Source organism: Dipodomys ordii, unplaced genomic scaffold (genome assembly GCF_000151885.1).
Source record: "Dipodomys ordii isolate 6190 unplaced genomic scaffold, Dord_2.0 Scaffold136, whole genome shotgun sequence".
Taxonomy (NCBI): Eukaryota; Metazoa; Chordata; class Mammalia; order Rodentia; family Heteromyidae; genus Dipodomys; species Dipodomys ordii.
Window position 1 is genome coordinate 6,282,169 of NW_012267352.1, and position 26,973 is coordinate 6,309,141.

The 26,973-nt window shown below is 40.4% G+C and overlaps 1 protein-coding gene across 5 annotated transcripts in view; it reads right to left on the reverse strand.

The window, feature by feature from the left end:
• Positions 1 to 4,187: 4,187 nt before the first annotated feature.
• The window catches only part of App (amyloid beta (A4) precursor protein), a 218,206-nt gene continuing 195,420 nt past the window's right edge, over positions 4,188 to 26,973 (reverse strand). For 2 of the 5 annotated variants that reach the window (XM_013031031.1, XM_013031029.1), the window contains 5 exons: positions 23,699 to 23,920; positions 17,866 to 17,919; positions 12,514 to 12,614; positions 9,550 to 9,696; positions 4,188 to 5,419 (listed from right to left, as the gene is read on the reverse strand). In XM_013031031.1, coding sequence (XP_012886485.1) covers positions 5,318 to 5,419; positions 9,550 to 9,696; positions 12,514 to 12,614; positions 17,866 to 17,919; positions 23,699 to 23,920 — 626 coding nt within the window. In that variant the 3' untranslated portion in view covers positions 4,188 to 5,317. The remainder of the gene's footprint in view (positions 5,420 to 9,549; positions 9,697 to 12,513; positions 12,615 to 17,865; positions 17,920 to 23,698; positions 23,921 to 26,973) is intronic. The other 3 variants (XM_013031034.1, XM_013031030.1, XM_013031032.1) reach the window with 2 other exon arrangements.

The window sequence follows — 26,973 nt, forward strand, 5'->3', positions numbered from 1 at the left end:
GAGGGTGGAGTTCTCCTGTATCCGTGCTGTGCGAAAACCCAACATGTGGGACACACGCAGAGAATAGGTCTTCAGTAGACACCAAATCTGCTAGTGTATTATGATCTATTTACCAGCTCTAGGAGTTGTGGAAGATAAGGTTCTATTGCTTATAAGGTACACAGTTTATAGTACTTTGTTATGTGGCACTTGGCTTTATGGTATGTGGTTATAACAGCCTAATGAAATAAGCATATGGGATAAACTATTAGCCATGCTTGTCTTAGGATAGTGGGCTTATTAGTGAAGCTGTTTTCTTCCTACATTTTGTTTATTCTATAATTAACATGCACTGCATTTATAATCAAGTTGCATCCTTAAAACAAAATCAGGAATCTGTCTCTAACTCAGGAAAAAAAATGTTGAGATTTAAGCTCTTGCTTTACACCTAAAATTATAATGAATATTTCCCGTGCATCTAAGCTTACTAACATTGTGTGCAGAATAGAAAGGTGGGGCTGAAGCTAAGAATTCCCCCAGCCCCCAAAGCCTTCATGGATTAATTAAATGAGGGAGGTAATTATTCTAGGCCACCACAGATAATGCCAATAGGCTGAGAGCCAAGAAATTCTACACACACACACACACACACACACACACACACACACTTTCACAGGTGATTATAGTGTAGGTAGGTGAGCAAGACCTTTGAGCAACATAGATCTGAAGAAGAGGGCTCTGTGAAGGCCTTGAACAGAATAAAAAATCTGAGACAACCATACTGGAAAGTCAGAAGAATAAAGTAATTTAAAAAATAAAGTTGGGGCTGGCTCAGTGGTAGAGTGCTTGCCTTGCATGAATGAGGCCCTGGGTTCCATTCCTCAGCACCACATAAGCAGAAAAAGCCTGAAGTAGTGCTGTGGCTCAAGTGGTAGAGAGCTAGCCTTGAGCTGAAGAGCTGAGGGACAGCACCTAGGCCCAGAGTTCAGGCCCCCACAACGGACCAAAAAAAATATATCAGAGGCATATTGGCATGAAACAGTATGTTCACCATCGTGGCTACATATGAGGATCACTTACGGAGCTTTTAAAAACTCATGAACAGCCAGTCACAGGTGGCTCATGCCTGTAATCCTAGCTACTCAGGAGGCTGAGATCTGAAGATTGTGGTTCCAAGCTAGCCCGGGCAGAAAAGTCCTCATGAAACTCTTATCTCCAATTAACCACTGTGGCTCAAAGTAGTAGAGCTCTAGCCTTGAGCAGAAAAAGCTCAGGGACAGTGCCCAGGTCCTGTGGTCAAGCCCGTGACTGACAAAAACAAACAAACACCCCCCCCCCAAACTACTAAATTAGCATGGGAATATCTTCATCCAGGCTAAAGGTGTACAGAGGTAGCTTTCCTGTGAGAACCAGAGGGATGGGGCTTGAACTCTGGGTCTGGGCGCTGTCCTTCAGCTCTTCAGCTCAAGGCTAGCGCGCTACCACTTGAGCCACAGCGCCACTCCTGGCTTTTTCTGCTTATGTGGTGCTGAGGAATCTCACCTCATGCATACAAGGCAAGCGCTCTACCACTGAGCTACTTTCTCAGCCCTATTCCTTTTATTTTGTGAAGATATACTTTCTAACAAGCAAATGGTGCCCTCAAAATAAGGCAAAAGTGGATAAGCTTAATTTGCATGATCAAGTGAATATTTTAGGTTTGTTAAAAGGAAGTACATCTCAGCTGAGTATGGTTCATGACTGTAATCCTAGCTACTCAGGTGAGGATCATGGTTCGAAGCCAGCCCTGGGCAGGAAAGTCTGTGAGACTCTTATCGCCAATAAACTACTAAGAAAAAGCTGGAGGTGGTGCTGTGGCTCAGGGACAAAAAGAGGCTCAGGGACAGTGCCCAGGACCTGAGTTCAAGCCCCAGGACAAAAGAGAGAGAGAGAGAGAGAGAGACAGATAGACAGACAGACAGACAGAGACAGACAGAAAGTAAGAGCACAGATACATTATGTCATTATCTAGTAGAACATTATTGGATTTTGGATACTTGAGACAGTTTGAAATTTTTTTCTTGGCAAGTTATGTCCATTGAACTTCATTAACGTATCTTCTATAATGATGATCAGTTCTGATAAGTCCTATAATTACTTCATATATTTATATACTATATTTACCGTGCCCCTCTCTAATGAGAAGCAAAGACTCTTACAAACTTTTAAATTTAGTTTACATGAAGTGATGTACATATTGAACACTAATCTGCAAATTCAGAATCTGAAATTTATCTGATATTTATTTTTGCCGTGTTATAGATTCAACTCTAGCCTTGAGCAAGGTAGGTAAGCACTTAAATTTAGCCAATAGGAAAGCTAAATAAAAGAGGGCAATACAATTTTATTAAGAAAATGGAAACAGTAGAAATTGGAATCATAAAACCAAAGTAGACTTCATGTTCAAAACTAAAGATGTGCACAGGAAATCTTGAGCTATGAAAAAACCTCAGAAGAAATACCCCAACATTACTCATAAATGCAAAATAAAACCTCACTGAGGGGCCACTTCTTATCTACTGGACTAGCCACATCAACTCTCCCCAAATATTGATTTTTGGCCTTGACAGTTACTGCTGTAATTCTATTAGGCAATAGGTCAGTTTGTGTAAATTACCTATTGATTCATCCCCTGACAAGCTGGAGGATTTTATCAATAAGCAATTAAAGAACCCACCCTGGAAAGCATTATCTTTTGATAATGTATATTTAATATATACATTCGGAATGTGTCTAATACATTTAATATGTATATATTATTTAGCTTTGGGAATTATGGATTTTGAAATGATTAAAACTAAAGCTTGTGATTACTATAGCTGAAGGTTAGCTGGAAATACTATGTCATGGAATACCATGTTTCAGACTTCCATTTTATCATGATCAGAAATGTTCTATTATTATTACTTTTTGGTTGTTAGTTGTGGGGCCTGAACTCTGGGCCTGGGCACTGTCCCTCAGCTCTTCAGCTAGTGCTCTACCTCTTGAGCCACAGTACCACTTTTGGCTTTTTCTGCTTATATGGTACTGAGGAATTGAACCCAGGGCCTCATGCATGCAAGGCAAGCACTCTACCACTGAGCCACTTTCCTAGCCCCAGAAACATTCTATTATTTTAAAGAAATGCTGTTCTATCAGAGCTCTTTCTCCATCTCTACCCCATTACTTCTTTAGAAGAGGCAACATGGAACATCCATTCTGTCACATGTACGTATCTTTATAGAGCTTGTCCAATTGCCCTGAACAGGGCAAGGGACACTACTGTCTTGTTTTCATGATACCAAGTTATACTCAGGTGGTTTCATTGACTTTCTGCTGCAGAATGACATCGTGAGATAATATAGTTTGATATTTCTGGTATCAGTATCAAGTGTTCTCCCCTCATTCCCAATGATGGTCTGTAGAGGTGGGGCCTTGGGGAGGCTGCTGGACTTAGGTCACAAGAAGGGAACCTTGTAAGCGGATTGCCATGTGAGGCTGAAGGACCTCCCTGGCTTGTAAGGGAACAGGAAGGAGGCAGCCATGGGAGAAGCCGGAAGAGGCCCTCCTGAACCCAGCCACACTGATAGCCCCGTCTTATGGCTGGGACCTCCAGGACTGAGCAGTGTTTATGGTCTTAGCCATTCAGCCCATGGGTTTCCATTGTAGCCCCTGAAGTAAGACATTCTTCTTCAATTAAAAAAATGTATACATGACAGTGGTTCTCAGATGGCAACCTTGCTTTCCTACAGGGCACTTCATGGTGTCTGAAGACTTTTCCTCCTGTGCTGAAGATTCACTGCAGGGAATCAATGCTGCTGAGTGCTGTATACTGCTCAACTCCCCTTGACCTACTTACAAAATGGGAGGAGTGGCTAGGTGGACCCCGATGGAGAGACAGTCACCAGCTGGCTTTAATTCTTATCTCCCTGGGGTTTTCTCTGTCTCATATTTGGGACACACTGAAGGACCAGGACATGGCAGTGCAGTTATTTTAGAACAAGTAACAAGTGCTACATAGAGTATGAAGTATTTGAATAACGACATGTACAACGGCCCCAATATCTGACTCAGATTTGCAATTGAGACACATTAGGTGTAAATGCCCAAGGTGAGAGTTTCTCACAAATCTTCACATCACTAAGTAATCCAGCTTGTTACCATAGAAACATTCACATCAGAACAATGGCGCTCCTCCAAGAACGTATTTATTTACATGAAAACACCATTTTATACAAATTCAGCAAATCTTAAAGAAGGGTCTGCCTAGGCTTGCCTTCTTCACTCCCTCATTTTTCTTCATTTTCCTTTCTTTTTGGTATCAGAAATAAAATGTTTCAGAATGGATGAAGGAAATAGAATCTGCTTCTTCTCCCCTCCCCCACCTCAAATTACTTCATCCTTCAAAGAATGTCATCCTTCAAAGAAAAGTCTTGCCCAAGGTTATTTTATTTAATTTATTTATGTAATACAGTATAGAAAGCTATCATGGCATAAGCAATGATTCTGTACAATCATCCTGCAGAGATTTGTTTTTGGAGAATTCTTGGTAATTTGAGACCAGCAGAACATCCCTTACCCCCACCCATAAAAGTGCTTACAATGAACAGGGATTTTTTGTTTTTTAATTAAAGATCCAAAGATACATGGATCAAAAAAGTTCAAATTCTCAATGCCTAATGTGTGCACATAAAACAGGCACAAAGAAATAAATGTGTATCTTCTCAATTCCTATATCACAATATAGCAGAAGCAGCAACCTGTACAGTAAATGCAATCATGGGGGGAAAAAGTTCTCTAAATCATTTGGAATACTTAAAAAAATGTTTAACTTTAAAATGCATAGTGATCAGGAAAAGAATGCTTAGGCAAGAGAAGCAGCTAGACTCCCACGTTCACACGAAGCATCCCCCATCGATTTTTTTTAAAGCATATTTCAAGTAGGACTTAATTGGGCCACAAAGCACAAGAATAATATACAACGGGCTAAGGGTCTATGTATGTGATAAATAATCAGGAGAGAATCTATTCATGCACTAGATTGATACAGCTAAGTTCTTTACAGTACACAAAATCCATTAATAATGTAGTGTAGAGACCAAAATGTAAAGAGAGAGAATACATGACTGATTTTGTATATTAAGTCAAGTTCAGGCATCTACTTGTGTTACAGCACGGCTGTCAAAAGGCGATCATGAGTAAATAATAAAACAGAAGGATTTGCTTTTATTCTTTTCCCCACATTATTCTATCAATGAACACCGATGGGTAGTGAAGCAATGGTTTCGCTGTCAACTTCCGAGGCTGCTTTGGCGGTGGTCTAGTTCTGCATCTGCTCGAAGAACTTGTAAGTTGGATTCTCGTAGCCATTCTGCTGCATCTTGGAGAGGTGGCGCTCCTCAGGGGTCACAGCAGCATCAACCTGAAAGTGTTGAGAACTGAGTTTAAAATCAACACACACACACACACACACACACACACACACCACAGAAGATCAGCGTGGTATGGCTGTATCCTTTCAGAATGCACAGTACTATTAAGGAAGTAGAAAGATAGATTGCAAGTATTCTTCTTTTGCCAAGAATGCTGAACACCCATGATGAACTTTCCTTCACTACTTGGGCATCCAGCAGAGAGCCTTTGTCCGTCAGTTATGCAGATGCTTCATCCAGCCACCAGGTGGCGATGAAAACCTTGATGTGCAGGCTCAGGTCCTCAACCCAAAAGTTAACTTGGGTACCTCTGTTTAGTATCTTTGTCTTCCCTGTTGGCTAAAACAGGGTACAGGCAGTTGTAAGCTCAAAAGAGAAATCCAGGAGTATCAGAGAGTGACTGGTAAAGGATACTATGTAATTTTTTTCTACAGCATAGAGAAGAATTCTCAATTTCTTGGAGTTCAGTGTTTTCTCATGATCATCATCTGATAATTATCATCATCTGTCTGTTCCAATCACATTATATGTATGTATGTATGTATGTATTCATACATACATACAAAGCTTGTCTAGGCTGGTTTCAAACTGTAATCCTCAGATGTCAGTCTCCTGAGTAGCTAGGATTAGAGGCATGAGCGACCAGTGTCCAATGACATTTTATATTTATGAAAATAAATGAGTAAGTAACTAAATAAGTAAATAAACTCTGAAATTCTTAATGAATAAGATAAAAGGAAATCTAGAGTAAAGACACAGTGCCCGAGATGGGGTATATTTCTTTTTTCTGTGGTGCGTCCTGACTTAATTTTCCATTCACAGAAGAGCCAGGCTGCTGCGGTGAACTGTTCCTGTGACACGTCCCGTGACAGTGGCCTGCAGTGACTCCCGAGACAGGCCTGGCTGTCTCCCGGTGAGCCAAGCAGCACTGAACAAGGGCATCAGGAAGTGTCACACGGGAGCCAGTACACAGAGGACACTTCTTGAATGGATGTTTTGCTATCGTTGTCCTGTGGGGAAAAATTCACCCACGTTTTCTCCAGTCCTTCCTACTTCCTTCCATCTGCACCATTGTCAACAAATGAGGTCACTAGGCTTTAATTAGCAATTGTGTAATTAGCCTGTAGGCTTCCAAGTTAGAACACCACCCTTAAAGATGAGCACCTAAAAAGGAGGGACTTTTCCCACTCTTTATCTGTCTGCTTGCCAGGGAAGAGCCTCGCTGTGGCAATATGCCTCTTGAACTTGGACACTATTTGAGATAGCTCATTGAGAATGCAAAAAAGGCTAGTTTTTTTTTTAAATTATCTTGCTTTGGAGATGAAGGACACAACTGCCTTTATTTTTCATTCTTTTGAGGATAGAAGAAAAACCCATCTGACTGCTTGACGGTTATGGTTATTATACTTTTATTTCCTCCCGGACACCTGTCAGCCTTCACACTGTCAACAATTATTTGCATTCATCAAGGACAGCAGAACACGTGTTACCTAATCCTCTTCAAACTCCAAAGCCAAACCTAGAGGCCTCCCAGAAATGCAAGGCTCAGAGGCCGGCATGCAATACAGGCAGCTAGATTTCCGGCTGCTTGCTGGCCTCGGTCCCAAGGGCTAACCCTCAGTGCCATTGCTGCTAGGAGGAGTATAAAAAGCTACAGCATCCACACATGGATTTTTTCCCCTCCTTCCTTCCCTCTTCTCCTTCTCTTCCTTCTCAGTACTAGGGATTGAACCAGTGCTAGGTCAGCACTCTATGACTTGAATCATGCCCAATCTGTTCTGTTTGTATTTTGATTTCGAGAAAGGGAAAGCCCAGGCTGGCCCCAAACTTGTGATTCTCCAGCATCTGCCTCCTGAATAGCTGGGGTCTCAGGCCTGCATCGCATACCTGGCTATATATGTATGTTCCATATCCAATGCCCGTGTACATTAGTGAGGACCATGGGAAACCAGCAGCACAGGTGTGTCGCGTGGTGCCAGGGGCCTCCGCCACCTCTAACATGCCTCTGGCTTCAACAATTTCTTGCCTTCATTCTTACTGTCTTTTTTTTTTTTCCATCTAGGACAATGCGTCAAATCCTTTCCCTCCACTTTCCACAGCTATTGCTTGGTAACTGACCAAAAGAAACATTAACCCAGGAAAGTATGTTCAAGAGGTAAGGATATAACTTGTAAACAAGAGATACTATTTCCTATTCCCCAAGGGTTGCTTGGAGTAACAAAAATGAATGAGTTTACTATACCACTATGTGTCAATAATTCCCAAGCCTGACCACAGACCTCATGCATGCTGGGAGATTGTTAAAACTCAAGACTCTGAGCCTCCCACTGGGGGAGTTCTGTGTATCTAGGAATTGGAGAGCAGAGGAGCTGGGGAAATGTTCTTTTAGAAAAGACCGTGAAAGGTCTCAAGGACTTTGAGAAGTCCCATGTATCCTCCAGTGGGAGCGGGAAGGAGAGCGAGAGAGCACACTGCTGGAGTCCCCTTCCCTGACCTTCATTACTAGGCAGCATTGTGTTACTCTCAAATTCATATCACAGGTAAGTGTTTGTTCATGTTGGATCTGTGACTCAGGGCCTTATACTTACTTGGCAGGCACTCTACCACTTAGGGCATGCCTCCAGTCCTTTTTGCTTTATTTTCAGCCATGGTCTCACATCTTTTGTTGAGGCCAGCCTTTGATCGAGATTTTCCTACCTAGTTGGGATTACAGTATGTGCCACTGCCTCAGCCTGGTGGTTCAGATGGGAGTCTGAAATGTTTCTCTTAGGCTGGCCTCAAATCTTGAGCCTCCTGTGAGTCACAACACCAGTACCTCAGATTGTGACCACGCTGGGAGAAAGGGCTTTCAAAAGACAGAGCATCAGGTATTGCCATTGGTGTAGATCCTAATCCAGTATGTCTTACATGAAAGGGATCAGGATATAAGATGACCAGTGGAAGATGATGTGAAGCCATGGAAAGGAGTCAGCCACGTGCAATAGAAGGAAGACTCAGAAGAAGCCAACCTGGCCAATACCTTGATCTCACTTTCAGCCTGAAGAGCTGTGAGAAAATTTCTAGTCTGAGTGTAGTGGCTCACACATATAATTCCAATTATTGTACAGGCAGAGATCATGAGGAGCATCATGGCATATGGCCAGCCCAAGTAAAAGTTTATCCAGATCCCACTTCAAAAAATACGCCAGACATGCTGGCGTTTGCCTACGATCCTACCGTTAGAGAGACAGAGCTAGGAGGATCATGGTCCAAGGTTGGTTCTGAGCACAAATATAAAATCCGACCTAAAAAATAACTCAAGGAAAGGGCTGGGGCATGGTTCAAGTGGACTTGCCAGTGTGAGGTCCTAGTCCAAACCACTGTACTGGGATAAAGAAAGGAAATTTCTGTCACACCCAACCTGTGCTATTGTGTTATGGCAGCCATAGCAAGCTAAGATGGTCAGTTTCACTGGTTGAAACATTTCAGATAGGAAGCTCGCTTCTTGGGCAGATTAATTAGGAGACAGAGAATCACAATAATGAAATCACAAGGGATTTTTGAATTACTCAACATAAAAATGATGTGAGGAGAAACGAGAGAGAAAATGATGTTACTGGCAAGGACTAGCTTTCAGGGACACACGTGTTAGCTATACTGCTGAAGAAAAGAACAGACCTCACCGCCTGACACCTACTGGCTTCTGTAAGAGCTCATTCTCTAGTTCCTGTATCATTTCTCTTCCTGTTTTTCCTGGGTTTCATTCATTATACTGCTTTTTTGTGTTCAAGCACATCTAGACCTGTACACATAAAAATAGGTGTGTACCCAGTTCCAACTCCCACCAGCACCTCTGAAACCGGGCCTAATAATCCTTAGAATTATTTTGGTACTTTCAACACAAATTATAAACTGATAGACCAACACACAATCTCAATGCTTTCATCATAACAGTCACAAGAATGAAGACCTAAGCAAGAGAAGCACAGGTGTAATCTCAGCACCATGGAGTTAACAGCCATCATTTTTTTTTTTCTAAACAAGTATTGGCATGCTCCTTTGACTAAAGCTCAGCAGCATTTCCTCCTCTCCTGGTCTTCCTTTAATTCCCACTTGCAAACCTGCCTCTAACTTTACCTACCTCCACTACGCCATGATGGATGGATGTGTACTGTTTCTTCTTCAGCATCACTAAGGTGATGACAATCACCGTTGCTATGACAACACCGCCCACCATGAGTCCAATGATGGCTCCTTTGTTTGATCCCACATCTTCTGCAAAGAACACCTTGAAAACAAAGCAAGAGAAAGGACTGTCATTGCAGGAGATACTGAGGAGGCATGTGGAAGGCTTTAGAAGATCTGCTGTCCTAACACTCTTTTTGTCTTGATTGGCAGGTCACTAGGAAGGACAATCCTTGTCTTTAGAATGATAAACAGTATATGGCTGTCCCAGTTCTGGGAAGTCTACTCTCCCCATCATATGCCAAAGTGTTTGTAGAGATCTGGGACGCTTTGGCAGGTGCACATGTGGTGAGGGGTGGGATGGGTGCTCTTGCATCTAGCAAAGCTGTACAGGGTAACTGGGAATGCTTAAGGGAAGTCAGCACTGTACTGGCTGCAGTGGTTTGTGACTCATAATGGCTCAACCTTAGGTGCTCTTCAAACCTGCATGCCCTCATGTCTTGGGAGACACTTGTTCCATACATAGCAGTAATCTTCTGAGACAAAGGAGTTTGAATTAACAAAAAAGACATTTTGTTACCTACTTTAAGCTACAATAGTTCAGTAAGATTCTCATTAACCTTGAGAAGCAGAATGCCTTTAAAAGCTTAATAGTGTTTGAAATAGAGTACAGAGGATCTTAATAATCATGCAGAAGCCATGCTTTCTTACTCTGCTGTGATCAGAAACCAAAACTTGAAGTGTTGCTTTATTCCTGCATGGATCTGGACTAAATACAGATAGAAATGTGGGAAGCATTGTAAAGAAGAGATTTATTTAGTGCAAGAAATGTATTGCACTACATTTCTTCGTGTTGTTTTGTAAAAGCAAGTCACTGTTTTTTTTAAACTGTCTTTAAATGCAACAGTAGATGTATCCCACAGCTTCATTATCATTATATAAGGAGATGATTAAAACAAAGGAAACAAGAACGGAAAACATATGCCCCCATTTGTTAGGTGGGCTGGTAGAAATAGTTTGCAAATAATTCTATCAACTGAGACCCAAGATATCAAATGCCTGAGATTCATGGCTAAAATGATCATCGAAGCAATCTGAAAAGGCAACATATGATAGTAGAGAAAGCAAATTTCTCAACGGATGTTACTCATATGTATCTTCGACAAAACTAGAAATTGTTCATAATTAGGCCCCTTGCTAACTAAACAAGCTAGCTCAATATATTTATAAAAGGAAATCATTAATTAGCTAATGATACTGGAGTGAGGTAATCAGGAATGAATTTGAGTCTGGACATACCCCTGTGTCTTTAAGAAAATACTGTAATTTTGTAATATTCATTGCACTAATTGTAGTACATTATCTTATCAAGTAGTTCAGCAGAGGGAGCTGATGCCCCTAATTGCTGCTGCTGTCATTAGTCACTGTTGCATTACGGGAGGTGGTGTAATTACTGGGAAGGGATTATGTGATAGGCCCAGGAACGTGTGATCATGCACATTTGTCTTCAGCTTTCTGCCCACCAGCTCCCAGTTCTTTACCAGCTCTTCCAGTCTTAAAAAAAAATCTCAGCATCAGTCACATCAAGAGCATTCTGATGCTGGTACAAGTTAACTTGCCAGGGAAAACTATGCTTCAAAAGTTGTACGTCTTCTTTTAAAAGATGATGGGAGTTGAAATGCAAAGCTCAGCCCCCAGTCTGTGGTTTATTTGCCATAGTAACTTAGAGAGAAAAGAGGCATGAATGATAAAGGCAATTCTTTTGGAGATGAACAGGATATAGAAGCCTTATTTATGGATATTGGAAAAGACATTGAGCTACTGAAAAAGGAGCAGGCGCACATGTGTACACCCCCCCCCAAGCAGTACTTGAACAATTCGTACAATAAAATTTCATGAAAATGTTACTGCCATTATTCAATCTCCTTCCTTTGCTTACCGATAACACGGAAGGTTCCTGAGCACCGTGCAGCCTTTCAACTATCTGAATTTCTAAGATATATATGTGATTACTAGAACTGCTTGCCTTAGAAAGGAGATGTTTTGCTTTCTTGTTTAATCTGATTCTAACATTAGGAAGAAAAGAAACATCTTTTGATGAACAGTATTCTGCTGCGGACCAGTGGGTCGTGCTTACTTCCCGGCTCTACCCACGTTGGCAGCCCCACTGTCTTCCCGAGTACAGAGCTGACACCATGGGAGGTGAGGGAAGGAGAGGAAACACACCGCGGGAGGCCCAAAGAAGCCATGGGAGAGTGTTGCAGATAAGAATGTAAGCATATGGCTATTGGAAGTCTTCTACAAATCCACCAAGCATGGGCAGGTGTGGAGGCTCTGACTCTTCAAAGACACTTGTTATCATAGGTTGATATTCTGTATCTGAAGTGTTTGGGACCAAAGGGTTTCAACGTGATAAATTTCACAACTGCTGCACGTATGTCATATGTTGTCTTGGTGATGAGATAAAAGGTCCGAACACAAAATCTATGTTTGGCAATGTATTTACAATAATTTAGTGCAGGAAACAGAAGTTCATGGTGTGAAATGTCCTGCTTGTGGCAACCTGTCAGTGCTCACTCAGTATTGGGTCTTGGAATATTTAGATTTTGGATTAAGAGTCTCAACCTGGAATCTAGAAAACAGGGCATGGTAATGAATGTGGCAGCTACACTGAAATTAAGGCCATTTTGGGTCCTTTATAAGTTTAGTTAACTTCCAGTCAGTAAAAAGCATGTACAGTATGGAGTCTCTTTTTCTTCATGTTTTCAAGATGGTCTTTCAGGCAAGCATTTCATTTCGGCTTTTATCTTGAGTTTAACTCAGTTTAACTCATACTCAGTTTAACAGGAGGAACAAGAACTAATGGGTCATTTGGTCAGACAAACAGCAGTTGAGAGAGGTAAAGTTTTTTTTTGCATACCAGTTTTTGATGGCGAACTTCAAATCCTGAGTCATGTCGGAACTCCGCGTCCATCTTCACTTCGGAGATCTCTTCCGTCTTGATATTTGTCAACCCAGAACCTGCATTAAACCAGAGGTACAATTCACAGGAGAAATAGTAATATAAGGAGACCAAAGTGACTGCATTTACATTCTTTCTAGGCCTTAAATGAAAGGAAAATAGGTTATGGGATTCAATTTTTTTCTTATATATTTAAATCAGTAACCATCACCCATCAAGTAAAAATAAAAGTGAAAGAAATCAGAACCTAAGACTTAAACTGTCCTTAAACATCTGCTAGAATTTAAAAATGTGGCTGGAGGCGATCTCAGTGCTGATTGGGAAATTGACAATATTGTTTTAGCAAAGGTTGGTTTGTGTCTTTTCCACTGTGTTGTGATTCCTTTAGAAAACAACGACCATCCCACAACAACAACAACAACCCACAACTCAAGGCTCTAAAACTGAGCAATAATTATCTGGTTAGAACAGATCTGCATGAATTGATACCCTTTATACAACTGCTTAAAGAGCATGAAAGTGAAAAAACAAGTTTAACTATGTTCAATAAAACCAACAACCCAAACCCACCTCTTCAAAGCTTCTCCCCAAGGCAGGTTCTCTTTCTTGTATGAATATAGAGGAATGAATCTGTTTGCCTCCATTTTTGGTTGCTTTTGCCCACTACAATGTCTGCCTTACATTTAACATCAACAACCATCTTCTCATACTTGCACCTTGCAGCCTGGTTCTGTCTAGAGCCAGCTGGTTGGTTCCCTTCCCTCCCTCCACAGGACAGCTTCCAGCCAGGTCTATCAGACATCAAAGGAGGGACAAGACATCCCTGTGAGTTCTTTTCTTGCTTCGGCTGCCCACTCTAAGTAACTTCAGTTCCTGTGGAAACTAATTTCTTGCTTGGAGTCTAATTACTCTTCCAAACTTGTCTACAGGGGGCTGTGAAACTTGTCTCTCACCTGCTGACACGGAAAGTTACATGTCTATAGACCAGGAATACACTGGTCTGACAATGAGGCCTATGCAGAGGAAAAGGGAAGATAATCTGGCAAAACCTAGGGAACCTATGTAATTGTCCAACTGCTCACCAAGTTTTAATTTAATAAACTATCTGAAAGCAGGCCCATGATCAATGTCAATCCATGCACGGCTTACAGATTGTGAGGCTACCTTCTCTCCCTTCTGATTTTCACAACTATACTCCCTTATCCTTTGCTTGCTACTCTTCTGTCCTCAGAGTACCACAAAATCCATGAATTGTCCTTCTGTTCTTTACCTCCCTCCAGTTCTCTTGGCATGAGATTTGCCTGGGTCCTAAGTCAGACTTAGTAGAAAGATCTGGGTAGTTTTCAGACATACAGATGTGACACATTCCCTTCCCCAGCTCTGATGGGGAATGTAATAGCTGGCATCCATTGAACAGAATATGGCAGAGGTGCCAGTGAGTGACTTTGAGACTGGCTTATAAAAGGCACTGAAGCTTCTTTCTTCTTCCCCTCCAGGCTCAGTGGATGTATGGGAAACAGCTACCATGCGATGGTCTGGGCAGGCCTCCTGCTTCCTGTTAACAGTCATGTTAAAAGCAGCCTCACCAGCTGAACCGACAGACAACTATAAGTTTGGTAATGTCTCCATTTCAATCTCATGAGAGACCTTGGGCCAAATCCACTCAGCTAAACCACATTCCAAATGCTGACTGGTAAAAACCGTTGTGAAAACTCTTTTCAACTGCTAAATTCTGGAACTATTTGTTATGCAATAGATACTTAGTATAAAGGGCCAATTCTTATTTTTCTCACTTAGGTCTATGTTTAATTATCAGAAGATCATTGTCTTTATTATAGACATAACAGACACAATCAAAGCAGGATGGCTTTCTTTGCTCTCTCATCCCTTTAGTTCTGGTCTTCCCACCTTACTTCCAACTGCATCACTCTGTTCTTCCTCTAAAACTACCAGTATGATTTTAAAAAACGAGTTTCAACTCATTCTATCTTCTAGGCTTCCTGCCACTAGATTTTAAGACAGTGATACCAATGTTCTTTTAATTCTCACTGATTTATATCTTACGGCTTCCTACAAGCCCCTTATATTGGGAATCTTTCCCTTTATATCAATGGTGACTTCTTTACATCTCCTATCATCAGAATCTAGCAGTGAAATAGTTCTGATTTCTGAGATTTTTATGAAAACCCTCCTATCTAGTCTTTGCTTTTAGATTTGGGAGCCAATCACACTAAGAAAACTAATGTATAATAAACTCTCCATTCAAACTTTCATCAGCATATAGTATTTCTGAAAGGATATTGGGAATACTTTTGGTAATCAAACAAAAGTCAAATTCATGTAACTGGTTAGTAGGGCTAATAAATGTTTACCAGTCATTACTTTGAGAGAACTTCAAGAGTACTACAACTGAGTACTCTGAACAGAAAAGAGTTCTTGATAAGTTTTGTTCATCATGGAGGTCATTTAGTGAAGACTAAAATCAAACACTAAAATCAAACTTCATAAAAACCCCAAGGAAGGTATTACCCACAGTAAGCTGATACTGCATGTAATAAATGCCATGGGCCGTTGCTGGTTCCAGTCTAAGCCCGGGAGACTCCAGCAATTTCTCACTGTGTGTGTGTGTCTCTCTGTCACAGTTTCTCTCTCTGTCTCTGTCTGTCCCTGCCATGATGATGGAAAGACCCTATCATTTGCTCTAGGGCTGAGAGGGTTATGTTCCTTAGGATACCTTGTACATGGCATGGGGTTAAAGACCTAGTTTGCTTTGTTAGGCCTTGAGAATGGTAGAAATACAATACAATGGAAAGGTAGCTTCTACCTCATGTGAAAAGACTGCTAAAAATTTTCCCTGTAATCTGTCCTACAGAGTCTGTTTTTCCCTGGTAACAAGCTAGGAGGAGTAGATGTAATAACCACTCTGCCAAAAATTCAGCAGTTGTTACTGTCGTTCCAATTTCTGGAACATTCTGGCTTTTCAGAGAAGAAGTCATTCTCCTCACCATGACTACATAGCCCTGAGTGAGAGAAAAGAAAACCCAAACCTTGTTTCTCAGTGACAACAGTCATTACTCAAAATTGATGGCATATAACTATCCTGGGAGGGGTGTCTACTTCTGAGAAGTCTAAAAATATAATTTGTCCCATTAGACTTAAGTGTGCAGTCTCAGAAAAGGTGATGATGAAGATACCAAATGAGTGCTAGAAGCTAAAAAGGAAACCTAGGCAAATGCTTGATGGACCCACTACAGGCCACAAGAAATAGTAGAATCCACCCATATCCTAAGGCATATGCAACAACTATTGCTCTTGATAAATGTAGCCGAGCTCAAATCCTATACATTCATTCTTATGTATCTTCCTGGGTGAGCACAAGTCTTACATGGCAGGAAAAAGAAGCCTTGCATAGGACATTCTGTTCTTAATAATGTATTATTCTCCTCCTTGCTAATAATCCACAAGCCTCAAATCTTTCAGTCTGAACTCCAGGAAGTTTCCTGGCTAATACACAGCTGGGTTAGTCCTCCATCTGCTCTTGTCACAGAACAGCCTTGTTTACACATAGGTAGCTCTGTGTTTCTCTGACTTCTGAATACGTGAAAGGTCTTCTTTCTATTTTACTTCAAGCTCCTGAGAGCAGGGACCTTATCGCTTCATTTCCATACAATTTACTCCACTCATTTATGTGAAATATCAAAACAGAATAATACTTTTACTCTAACAAAGATTTTTTTTTAGCATGTCTTTCTCCTGTTTCGACAAACTATTCTCTAGTTGTTCCCTTCAAACAGATTATTCTTGTTAGCCAGTATTTAGAAATGTTCTTTGCGTGTTAGATTTTAAAAGAGAAAGCTGGCTGGTGCCATGTTAGGTCCAACTTGTAACAGTATAGGTATTGGGTGAGTGAGGGCTTCCAAGACATATCTTACTTTTGTCTGTCTTCTTTAAAGGGACCAGCAGTGGACCAGCGCGAGCTGGTTTTAGTTGCAGTGGGAACAGAACTTACCTCTGCCTCGAGCCTCACGAGCTGGCTGAGCAAGATGGGGCTGTCAACCCCAGGCAACCTGAAATTCACTGCCATGACACTGGCAATAAGGAAGACACGGGGAGAGCCCAACGGCCTCAGAGTCACTGTAATTCAAGCTCCCCTTAAAAGCCCTTCAGACAAGAGATTCATAAAATCAATGAGACCAGCTGTCAAGATGTGTCACTCCGCTGTCTCTGCTGCCACTGTGAATCACAGCATGAGGGCACAGAAATGCCACAAGGACTCTCAGTCTAGATCCGTGACTGTGGCTGAACCTGTGTGAGGGCAGTGAGAGAGATGGGGTCTAACTGTGGTCTTGTGTGGGCGGGATCTGAACCAGGGAGCACATGCTGACCTTCCAGTGTTGATTGAGGTCATGAAAGGAAGGTCAATGACCTGTTCCTTGACTGTGGCTCAGGACCCGGGGACAAAGAAGAAGGTCAACGCAGGAAGATACTGTGCTATTGGGAGTAAACTCTCTCTAGAATAAAGACTTTTCAATTAAAAAAATGTGCTCCCTTTTTCTGAGTCACTGAGCAGACTTCAGGCATGCGTATGTTTCTCATGGTGTGGCATTATTCTTCAAACTAAGCTCAAGCTGTAGGCTACATACAGAAGTAGAAAATGAATTTCATTTGAATGTTTGGGAAAGTATGAAAAAAAGTATCTGTTTTGCTATTAATGGAATTTGTAAGTTATATAAAGAATAAAAAGCTGATGTGCAAAATTGGGCATATACATCTGTTGTGTTATTTTAGTTATTCATTCAGACTAAGTATATACAACCTACAGAAGAGAAAAAAAGTATTTCTGGTTCTGGAGGTATACCAGGGAATCGTATCTACTTTAGTAACTAACTAAAAATCTCAGGCCTGTTTGGTTAGAAGAGGATCCAAGTGGATACTGAACAAGGAAGGGGAGAGATTTCCCTGGAACCAAATCCTCACCAAGGCCTGTACTGTCTGGGCATCTGTTTTTGAATTTCTAATAATTTTCTCCATTAGTTTAAAAACACAGAAAGAAAAGAATCTACCATTTACTAGGAAAGGCTCTTCTGTTTTGAGTTTTACAAGGAAATCTCAGAAACTACATACATTGTTTAATTAGGCACTTGGAAAATTGAAGCATCAGGAAAAGCGAAGTAGAATTTTTTTTAAAGATTGGTTTCCAAGGTCTTTCATTCTCAATGCCATTCTGTAATGCTTGTGATTCTGAACTTATAGAATTTGTCTGCTCAAGTGGAAGCTCGCGAGATGCTTGAGAGAAGTTAGGTTAGATACCTGGTCGAGTGGTCAGTCCTCGGTCAGCAGCGGGGCGGGCATCAACGGGCTCAACTGGGCACAGCAAGCAAGAGACACACACAGAAAGCAAAGGAGACAAATCAAGATGGTAAGTCGTGGCTTCTGAACACAGAGCAGGGAACAGCATGTGCAATAAACAAGTGATTAAAAAAAGGAGCAGCTGGAAAAAAATATCTGAGAGCTAATCTTGGGCCATCAAGAAATGGTAGGGTAGCACTTCAAAAGGCTTATCACTGTAGCTTGCCAATCCATCTCTTTAGTTTGCTCATAAAAGCATTCACCCGGATGTACAGGAACATCAAAGAAGAGGGGTGGAGGAGGGCAGATTTTCTTCTACTTTAGAGCTTAGAAATAATATAGATTATACCCAGTCCCGTGGTAAACTTTAAAGATACCTCCTTTTACAGCAGTTCAATCCTATCTCTGTTTCCAGTTAATTAACTACAAAAGAATTCTGTTAAATCGCCAGAGGAAATGCAAATATGAATTTATTGGGAGAGCAAAGTTTCACCACATAATGTGCCATTTAGTGAATCGAATCTGTCCTTCCTTTGAGGGAAGAAGAGATAAACCACAGAGTCTCTCAATGGTTTTTAAAAGGCTGGCCTCCCCTGGATAAATGACACTCAGCTGAAATGTGTGAAATGAGACTACTTCCTTTTATATTTGCCCACATTCCTTACAATTCCTTTGTATGCATTCTGTGTCTGACTCAATGAAAACAGAGTCAGGGGCACAATGGTAATACCCTTGCTCACAGTCATATGGCATTTCTAAGAGCTTCTCTTTGCCAGAAAATATTTCCTGGAGCTTATATTGGTCTTTGAAGAATTACGGAAAAGAGAGAAAAATAAGCTTGAGGAGTTATAAATGGCCAAAGGGCAGACAGAGCCACTGGAGGAGAAAAAGGCCCTTTGGTGAGGTGTGGCAATGGAAAGGTAAGCAGGTAGAATACCTGAGTGCAGGTGTTAAGGAAGACAAAGGTGCTTTTGATGGATGGCTTTGCGAGCAGCAATTTCAACTCTACAGTTCACTGACACTCAGAAGCCAAGCATTCAAAGCCAAATCCATTTTGAAAGTCACACATTGAGGGGGAAGAACATGGCCATAAATAAGTATTTAAAATATAAGAAAATCAAGTTATTGATAGCACCAAAAAAACCAAACCAAACCAAAACCAAACCACAAAATAACCCACAAAAAAGCAAAAAAGCATGTGATCTGGATCTTTTTTATGTAGTGATTGGCAGCATGGTGAATAGATGGGAAGAAGAGGTGGGAAATAGCCCAGGCCCAGCATTTACAATGTCCATCAATTTTGGCAAACCATCACTTTCAATACAGCTGTTTTTCCCATATGGGAAAGAAAAGAGTAACATCTGTATCTTCCAACTGTAGGGAGGAACAAATAATGATTAAAAATCTGCTTCAGAAACTTCCAAATACTATAAAACTGCAGCTATTAAAAATATTGCTATTAAACATTCTTGCTTCCTCTTTTGGTGGTACTGGGGCTTGAACTCATGACTTCATACCTACTAGCAGGTTGTTTTACATCCAAGCCAGGCCTCCAGCCCCCTATTATTAAATATTCTCTAATACCTGCATGGATGAACTCTAGTACTTTTTTTTAACTGTGAAAATACCGTACAGAGGGGTTACAATTACATGGGCAAGGTAATGAGTACATTTCTTATCAAGCATTGCTGCCTCCTCCTTTGTTTCTCCTACCCATCCCTTCCCATCACCGCTCCCCCCCCCAAAGTTGTAAAGCTTGTTTTTGGACATAACGACTTGTACATCTCATTGTTGCAATGGATCTACCTGTATCCCTATTTAAATGATTGTGCATTAGAATAAGGTGGTTTCTTTCTCAGCTCAGCACTATTATTAACAAGGAAATATAATTTCTCTGCATTTCATCTTCTATCCTCATCTTCAATATCTACCAAATGTCTTTGTTAGTCTTTGTAAAATGGAGTTACCAGAAAGATTACTGTACTTTTTGAGGATTTCTTGGTCCAAATGGTGCTTGAGTTGTGAGTAGGAAGACACCAAATTATACTCATAAGGGCAAACAGGTAAACTGAAGTGGCAGTAAGCACATGTATCAACAATCTCATCCTTAGAAAGTGCATCTGGACAAGTCTTATTATTTTATCAAGTCTAGTTTTGTCAAAAGTAGATGGGAATTTTCTAGGGCTCAAATGTATACACTTAAGTAGGAGAAATATACAAATGATAAAACACCCACAATTATTACTAAAGAAAACACTAGTATCTCATGTGCATAGAAAAAGACTAAAACATTAGTACAAACAGATGTCATTTGTTAATCACTGAGAAGGAGATTTTTTCCCCCCTATAAACTTCCCTACCCTAAAATTTAGAAAAGATCTGTAGAATACGGGAATCATGCATTTGTAATGTACTTGTTGTATTTCAATGAATACCCAGACATTGGACCTCCCTCTGGTCTTAACTGATTGGTCTTGAGAAAAACAACACATTTCTGGTAATCATTTGAAGCTGTGATGATAAGGGCTGCATGGACAATGAAAGGAAATTCTCTGAGAACTTAAGATAATTTCAATAGTATGGAGTGTGTGAACATTTCTATGCAAACAAAGTTAGCCAGGACCAAGCATCTGGGAAAAGGGAGGAGGGAGATGAGAGGGCAAAATAGGAGCTATCTTTAGAAAAGATTACCTTGGTTTTATGGACTCACTGTTTAGGCCATGTGATTCATCCATAGATGGGAAGACAAAGGATTCTCTAATAGGCTCCTGGTTCCATTAAAAATAAAAGCGAAGTACCACTGAATACTTACTGCATTCTAGGTCCTTTGTGAAGAGGTTCGCAGGCCCTCTCACATAAGGCTCACGCCAGAGCTTTGAGCTAGGAATGAATATCAACTTTACAGACTAGGCCACATGTAGATAGGCTAACTTGCTTGTACCAGAATTTACCTCAGATTTACATCATTCAGGGTGAACAATAAGTGAGTTGTACCCACCATCCCATAGGATGGTTGACATTGTTGAAGTGGTTTTGGTTGTCCCTAGGCTAGAAAAAGAGAGGACACTGTTTGCATTTAGTGGGTGGGAATCAAGGATATGATTCTGTGCACAGGAAAACCTCAACAAATTCCACACACTGCTTGATGTCCTGATTTCTTATGGGACAAACAGGTGTTCACAATAACTGACCTAAATAAACAATTTATTTGTTATTAGCTTACATTAGTTAAAGAGAAAGATTTCATTGTGAACTATATTTTATATTTGTGTGTGTGTGTGTGAGAAAGAGACAGAGAGAGAGAAAGAGAGAGAGAGAGAGAGAGAGAGAGAGAGAAAGAGAGAGAGAGAGAGAGAGAGAGAGAGAGAGAGTATACTGGGCCTACGTGTTCTTCCCTAGCCTTTTCTGCTCAAGGCTTGAACCACAGCTCTACTTCCAGTGTTTTGGGGGCTAATTGAAAGTAAGAATCTCATGGGCTTTTCTGCCCTGACTGTGTTTAAACTTCAATCCTCAGATTTCATCCTCCTGAGTAAGTAAGTAAGTAAGAATTACAGGTGTGAGCCACTGGTGCCTGACTGACTCAATTTTATATATAAACACAAAGCCTCTTTGCATAGACTTTAGTGTAACCTGAACATCTCTGAATCACACTACTGTATAAACTGAAGGAAATCATGTCACTGAGTTTTTTGCCACCTTACCAAAATTAGTCAAATAGTCCTGCCTCAGTTTGCTGAGGAATCTAGAGACAAACATCACATGGTGCACTGTCCCCATTAATTGAGTCTACAATATTGTATTTTCCCCTAAGCCCTGCCAGTCATCTTTAGTCTAAGATTAAATTGTTGTGTGCTGGGAAGTGAAGCTCTATAATAGACAGCAAGTTTCAGACGCGCTGATCCAATCCCCAGAAGACAGGTGAATGTGTGTGTGTGTGTGTGTGTGTGTGTGTGTGTGTGTGTTTGTGTGTGTGTGTATGTTGAGGAAACATTTCAAAATATTCAACATGAAAAGACTGAAAAATATTCAAAATGAAAAGAATGTTGGATCTGAGATTCGGAGAATTCATGTGATTTAATTACTTGTACATATCTGTCATTCTTAGAAAGAAAATCAAGGTAAAGTTCTTGGAAAAATTATTCTTGGAAAATGTTACTTGTGCTGAGAAATAAAGGTTTGCAGTTTTATACTTCCAAACATGTAAGAATGGTTAAACAAAACCCCCCTAAGATGCCCTTTCCTAGGTAGATACTGCTGATAAGAAAGAAATCTCTGCTTATAAAAAGCACATCATCCAGGTGCACCAATTTGTTGATAGAGAAAAACTTGAATTCTCTGACCTTTCACTGGAAAGAACATTTAGAGCAACCTGCTCCTTCATGTGGACAGCTGCCTTAATTTAAACTGCTAAGTGAAAAACTGTTTAAATCTTGAAAAAACTACATTTTATTTATATCTGGTTCTCTATTTTTGCCCTTACAACTTAATGCAACCTGAATTTTCATGTAGCAATAAATAGCCAACAAAGACTATTCTGGTGACTGTCAAATGTTCATTATAGAGATACGATTCTGTCTGTTGGGTGAATTTAATTTTGTTAAAAGTGGCCACTAGCTTATAAATGGAAGTTGAGTTGTTCTTTCACTCACTGCAGAAACAACAAAACACCTCTCAGTCAGGGTATTTAAAAAACCATCCTACAAAAAAATCACCACTAAAAAACTTAAGTTACTTGGCTTTGCAAGTAACTTAAGTTACTTTGGTATACAGTACAAGCTATTTATGTATCCATTTTACAATTATATAACTTTCTGTTTCTCTCTTTCTCTCTCTCTCTCTTTCTTTCTTTCTTGCTTTCTTTTTTCTTTCTTTCTTTTCCTTAAAATAGGTCTTCTTATATTTCCTAGCCTGGTCTTGAGCTTGCTTGTGGATTCAAGTGATCCTTTTCAAATTAGCCTGCAGATTAGCTGGGATTATAGGTGTGTATCATCACACCTAACTCTACACAGTTTTTAGTATTTTTTTATATTTCTATACTTTTCATATAAAAACATGGCTTCTTCATTTTTTCCTCCAGTGCTAAAGATAAAACAGGGCCTTGCCTATGTTAGGTGTGTGTTCTACCATTTAGCCACATCGCAGCCTGAGAACTGCTTCTTGAATGACACATTGTGGGTCCCCATTTTATAGGAGTGGTGATTCCAATGATACTTATCATCCTACATGCAAACCTGCTTTGTTGGAAAACCAAATGCAAAGACCTTTGGCTTTTACTCAAAAGCACTGTATGTCACTATGATCATCCCCTTTTGGCACCTCCAAAATGGGACTGTTAAGCTTTGATCACAAACAAAACCTAGCTTTGTAGCATGAAACTGTACTGAATTATACAAAACCATCTTTATGTAGTTAATAATTATATAGTAATACTTTCTAATAGTCATTTCTTTCTTTCTTTTTTTTTGGTGCCAGTCATGGGGCTGGAACTCGGGGTCTGGGTGCACTACCACTTGAATCACAGCTCCACTTGTGGCTTTTTGGTGTTTAATTGGAAATAAGAGTCTCATGGAGTTGCCTTCCTGGGCTAGCTTTGAACCATGATCCTCAGATTTCAGACCCATGAGTACTAGGTAGCTAAGGTTATAGGTGTGAGCCACTGGTGCTCTGTGTGTAGTCACTTTTTAAAATAAATGAAAAGATAATATTATTACCATATAAAAATCACAACTCACAGAGAGACACACAGATACACACAGAGCCTAGAACACCCCTGCTTTGGCCCAGGGACTCTTACCTTCATTTTCTGTATTGGCTGGCACCGAGTCCACCCCGAAAGGATGCCACGGCTGCAGATCATCCAGGCTGAACTCGCCATTCACGGGAAGAAGCTCCACAGTGGTTTTGGTTTCCGTCAAAGATGGCATGAGAGCATCGTTTCCGTAACTGATTCTTGGCTCACTGATCATGTTGGCCAAGACATCATCCGAGTAGTTTTGCTCTTTCTGAAGCAGCTCATCTACATAAAACCAAAGCACACCTTGGTGAGTGATGATAACCATACCAAGAGCAGCCAGGGCTCCCACTGATGGCCATCACACATGGCTAGATGTCATTTAAAGTCACCATGAGAGTTTTCATCTCTGCTTCATAGATGAGGAATGAAGAAAGCTAGACACTCATGCAGTCACAGTTAGTAAGTCTTCTTGGATGCTCTGAATACATGACGAACGGCATTGGGCTAATATACTGAACTGTCACACCTCTCATTCCAGACAGGTCCTAAGGAGCTGGAGTGTGGCTTCCTTCTTTATACGGCGTCCCCAAGTACCCAATGACCACAATCAATATCATGCTCTGGCATGGCATTTGGGGTACATGTCAGCAGGAGGACATAAACACCAGGACATACGTTATGAATCCCCAATCTTCTCCAACAGGCGCATGGCTAAGCAAAGCATTTTTTGGATGGTTAGTTCCTGAACTGCTTCCCACAACACGATCTGTAAGTAGTTTGCTTGTGTTTCCAGATGTAGTTCTGCACACACAAAGCTGTGCTCAGCCGTCATGGGGCTAACCACTGTGGTTTCTCAGTATTGCCAGTGTGGGTGGAGACCAAATTATCTCACCTTTCTTCTCTGCAGCTTCTCACCCCAAAATGCTGTGATTAACCCCCCTTTTAAAACACAAAACCAAAGCCAATCATGGAACAGCACTTACTTATCTGAACTTTAAGTGTCCTATTGAAAAACCTCTGAATCACACATTTCATTAAACACATACATTGTTTAATTTTGAATCAGGTGTAATCACTGCTTTATAAAATGATCACAAGGTTTGTGCATCTTCCATTATTATCTCAGACTCACTAGATTTTTGCTGCATTTTTAAAAATCAGAGGAATAGCACATATTCTAGTAATAATATTTGATTAATTAGAATATCTCATTTTCTAATCACACTTGTATTGAGGGTTTACTGTATTATTTATTTCAAAACAATCAGCCATCAGTGAGTATTAATGCTAGAGAGAATGAAGAAAATAAAACCAAGATTTAAATTTGATTTGTAACAGCTTACTACCATTCTTCAAATCCTCTTTTATGTTCACAAAACCCCCTAATTTATCTGAAAAAATAAAAATTCTGTTAAAACACTCAATTAAAGCAATCTGATGTGCCAGTAGTAAAGCAGGCAATTAACACCCTTCTACAGAGTCAGTTTTATTGCAAGAGATTATTTTAAATGACAGAATCTTGAGCAAAGTAGTCCTTTTGAAGTATAACTTGAGTTACAACCTTTACCTATTCATTGTAACATCACTCTAAAATGCAGTATTTGATGCTAGTGATGACCTTTCCTCAATACATAAAAGATCCCCATTAGATTTCTTTCCAAGTTTTTTCCCATCTTACAAAGTCACAGATAAAAGCTAGTAATTTAGCCAATGTCTGATTTAATAAATTAAATGGGAATGTATATCACAGATTTATAACTCTTATGCTCATGACTGGGATAGTTAAACACTATCCCAAAGATAGGTTATTCTGGAACAAATATTGGTATAAACACATCACCTTAATAGGAAAGAATTTTTTTCTTTTTTTGGTTGGTCATGCAGCTTGAACTCAGAGATTAGGTGCTGTCTCTGAGCTTTTTTGCTCAAGGCTAACACTCTACCACTTGGAGCCACAGCTCTACTTCCAGTTTTCTGGTGGTTAACTGGAGATAAGAGTCCCATGAACTTTCCTGTGATCCTCAGATCTCAGCCTCTTGAGCAGCTAGGATTACAGGGATCCAGTGCCTGGCAGACAGGAGCTTTTGCTAGCTAGCAGGCTCATGGTTACACATGGGCCATGTGGGTCTTAAAGTCTGTGGTATTTTTCGATCACATGCATTCTTCCCACAATTGGGAAGTTTTTATGTTTTGCATTCATAGTACTGTCTTTTTTTCCACCATGTTCCTAAACAACTCTATATATTCCAAGGAATATAATACAGTATAATATTAAAGACATCTTTATGTATCTAACAGCTATTAACTTGTCCTTGGTCTGATTTATGAACTTAGTAGACAGAGCTGAACTCAAGCCTCTTCTCCATTATGCCTTCTCATTTCTTGCTTCTTCAGTACTGAAGTAGGCAAACACTCTACCACTTGAGCTACACCCTTAACCCTGTGCCTTCCCATGTTCTAAACATGGAAGAGCCATTTCCCTAAACCATCCATGACTCAAACTTAACACTACTATCACCTTTAAATTCCAGTTTTGGAGTTCTCTCATCTCAATCCTTCTTCCCACTTTGATCAGAATTACTCTTTATGAGATGATAGCAAGTTTCCTTATAGCCTGCTGTGGTCTGAATGTCCTGCACAATTCACATGCTGAAACGTATTCTTCATATGTAGTGATAAAAGGTGTGGCCTGTTGGGATCTGAGTACGTCTTGAGGGCTCCACTTTGATGAATGAATTAATGTCTCAGGAAAAGGCTGAAGGAAAGTAGCTTGGGCTCTGGCTCTCTTCTGTCCTGTTTATTATGACTCAGGATTTGTTTTTTTGAGAGGATGCAATAGCAAAGTGCCATTTTGGAAGTAGAGAGATTAGCACCAAACCTACTAGTGTCTATTTCTAAACTGTGAGATTTTTTTTTTGTTTCTAAACTACCCAGTCTCAGATATCCTGTGATAGCAATACAAAGCTCTCCTAATTTTTCTTTTTCTTTTTTTATTGTGAAAATACTGAACAGAGACATGGGCAAGATAATGAGTATATCTCTTATCAAGCATTGTAGCCTCCTCCTTTGTTTCCTCTTCTCACCCTTTCCATCCTCCCTCTACCCCCCCCCCAATCCTTTCCCCTCCCCTCCACACCAAAGTTGTAAAGTTCATTTTCAACATAATGACTTGTACATCTCATTGTTGCAATGGGTCCACCTGTATCTCTATTTAAACGATTTGTTTTTCCCCTTCCCCTCCACAAATTATACTGACATCAAATACAGTGAAAGCAGGGGTTATACTGTGTGGGAGGGACATACAAAGCAACAAAGAAATAATCTTATAAATGTGT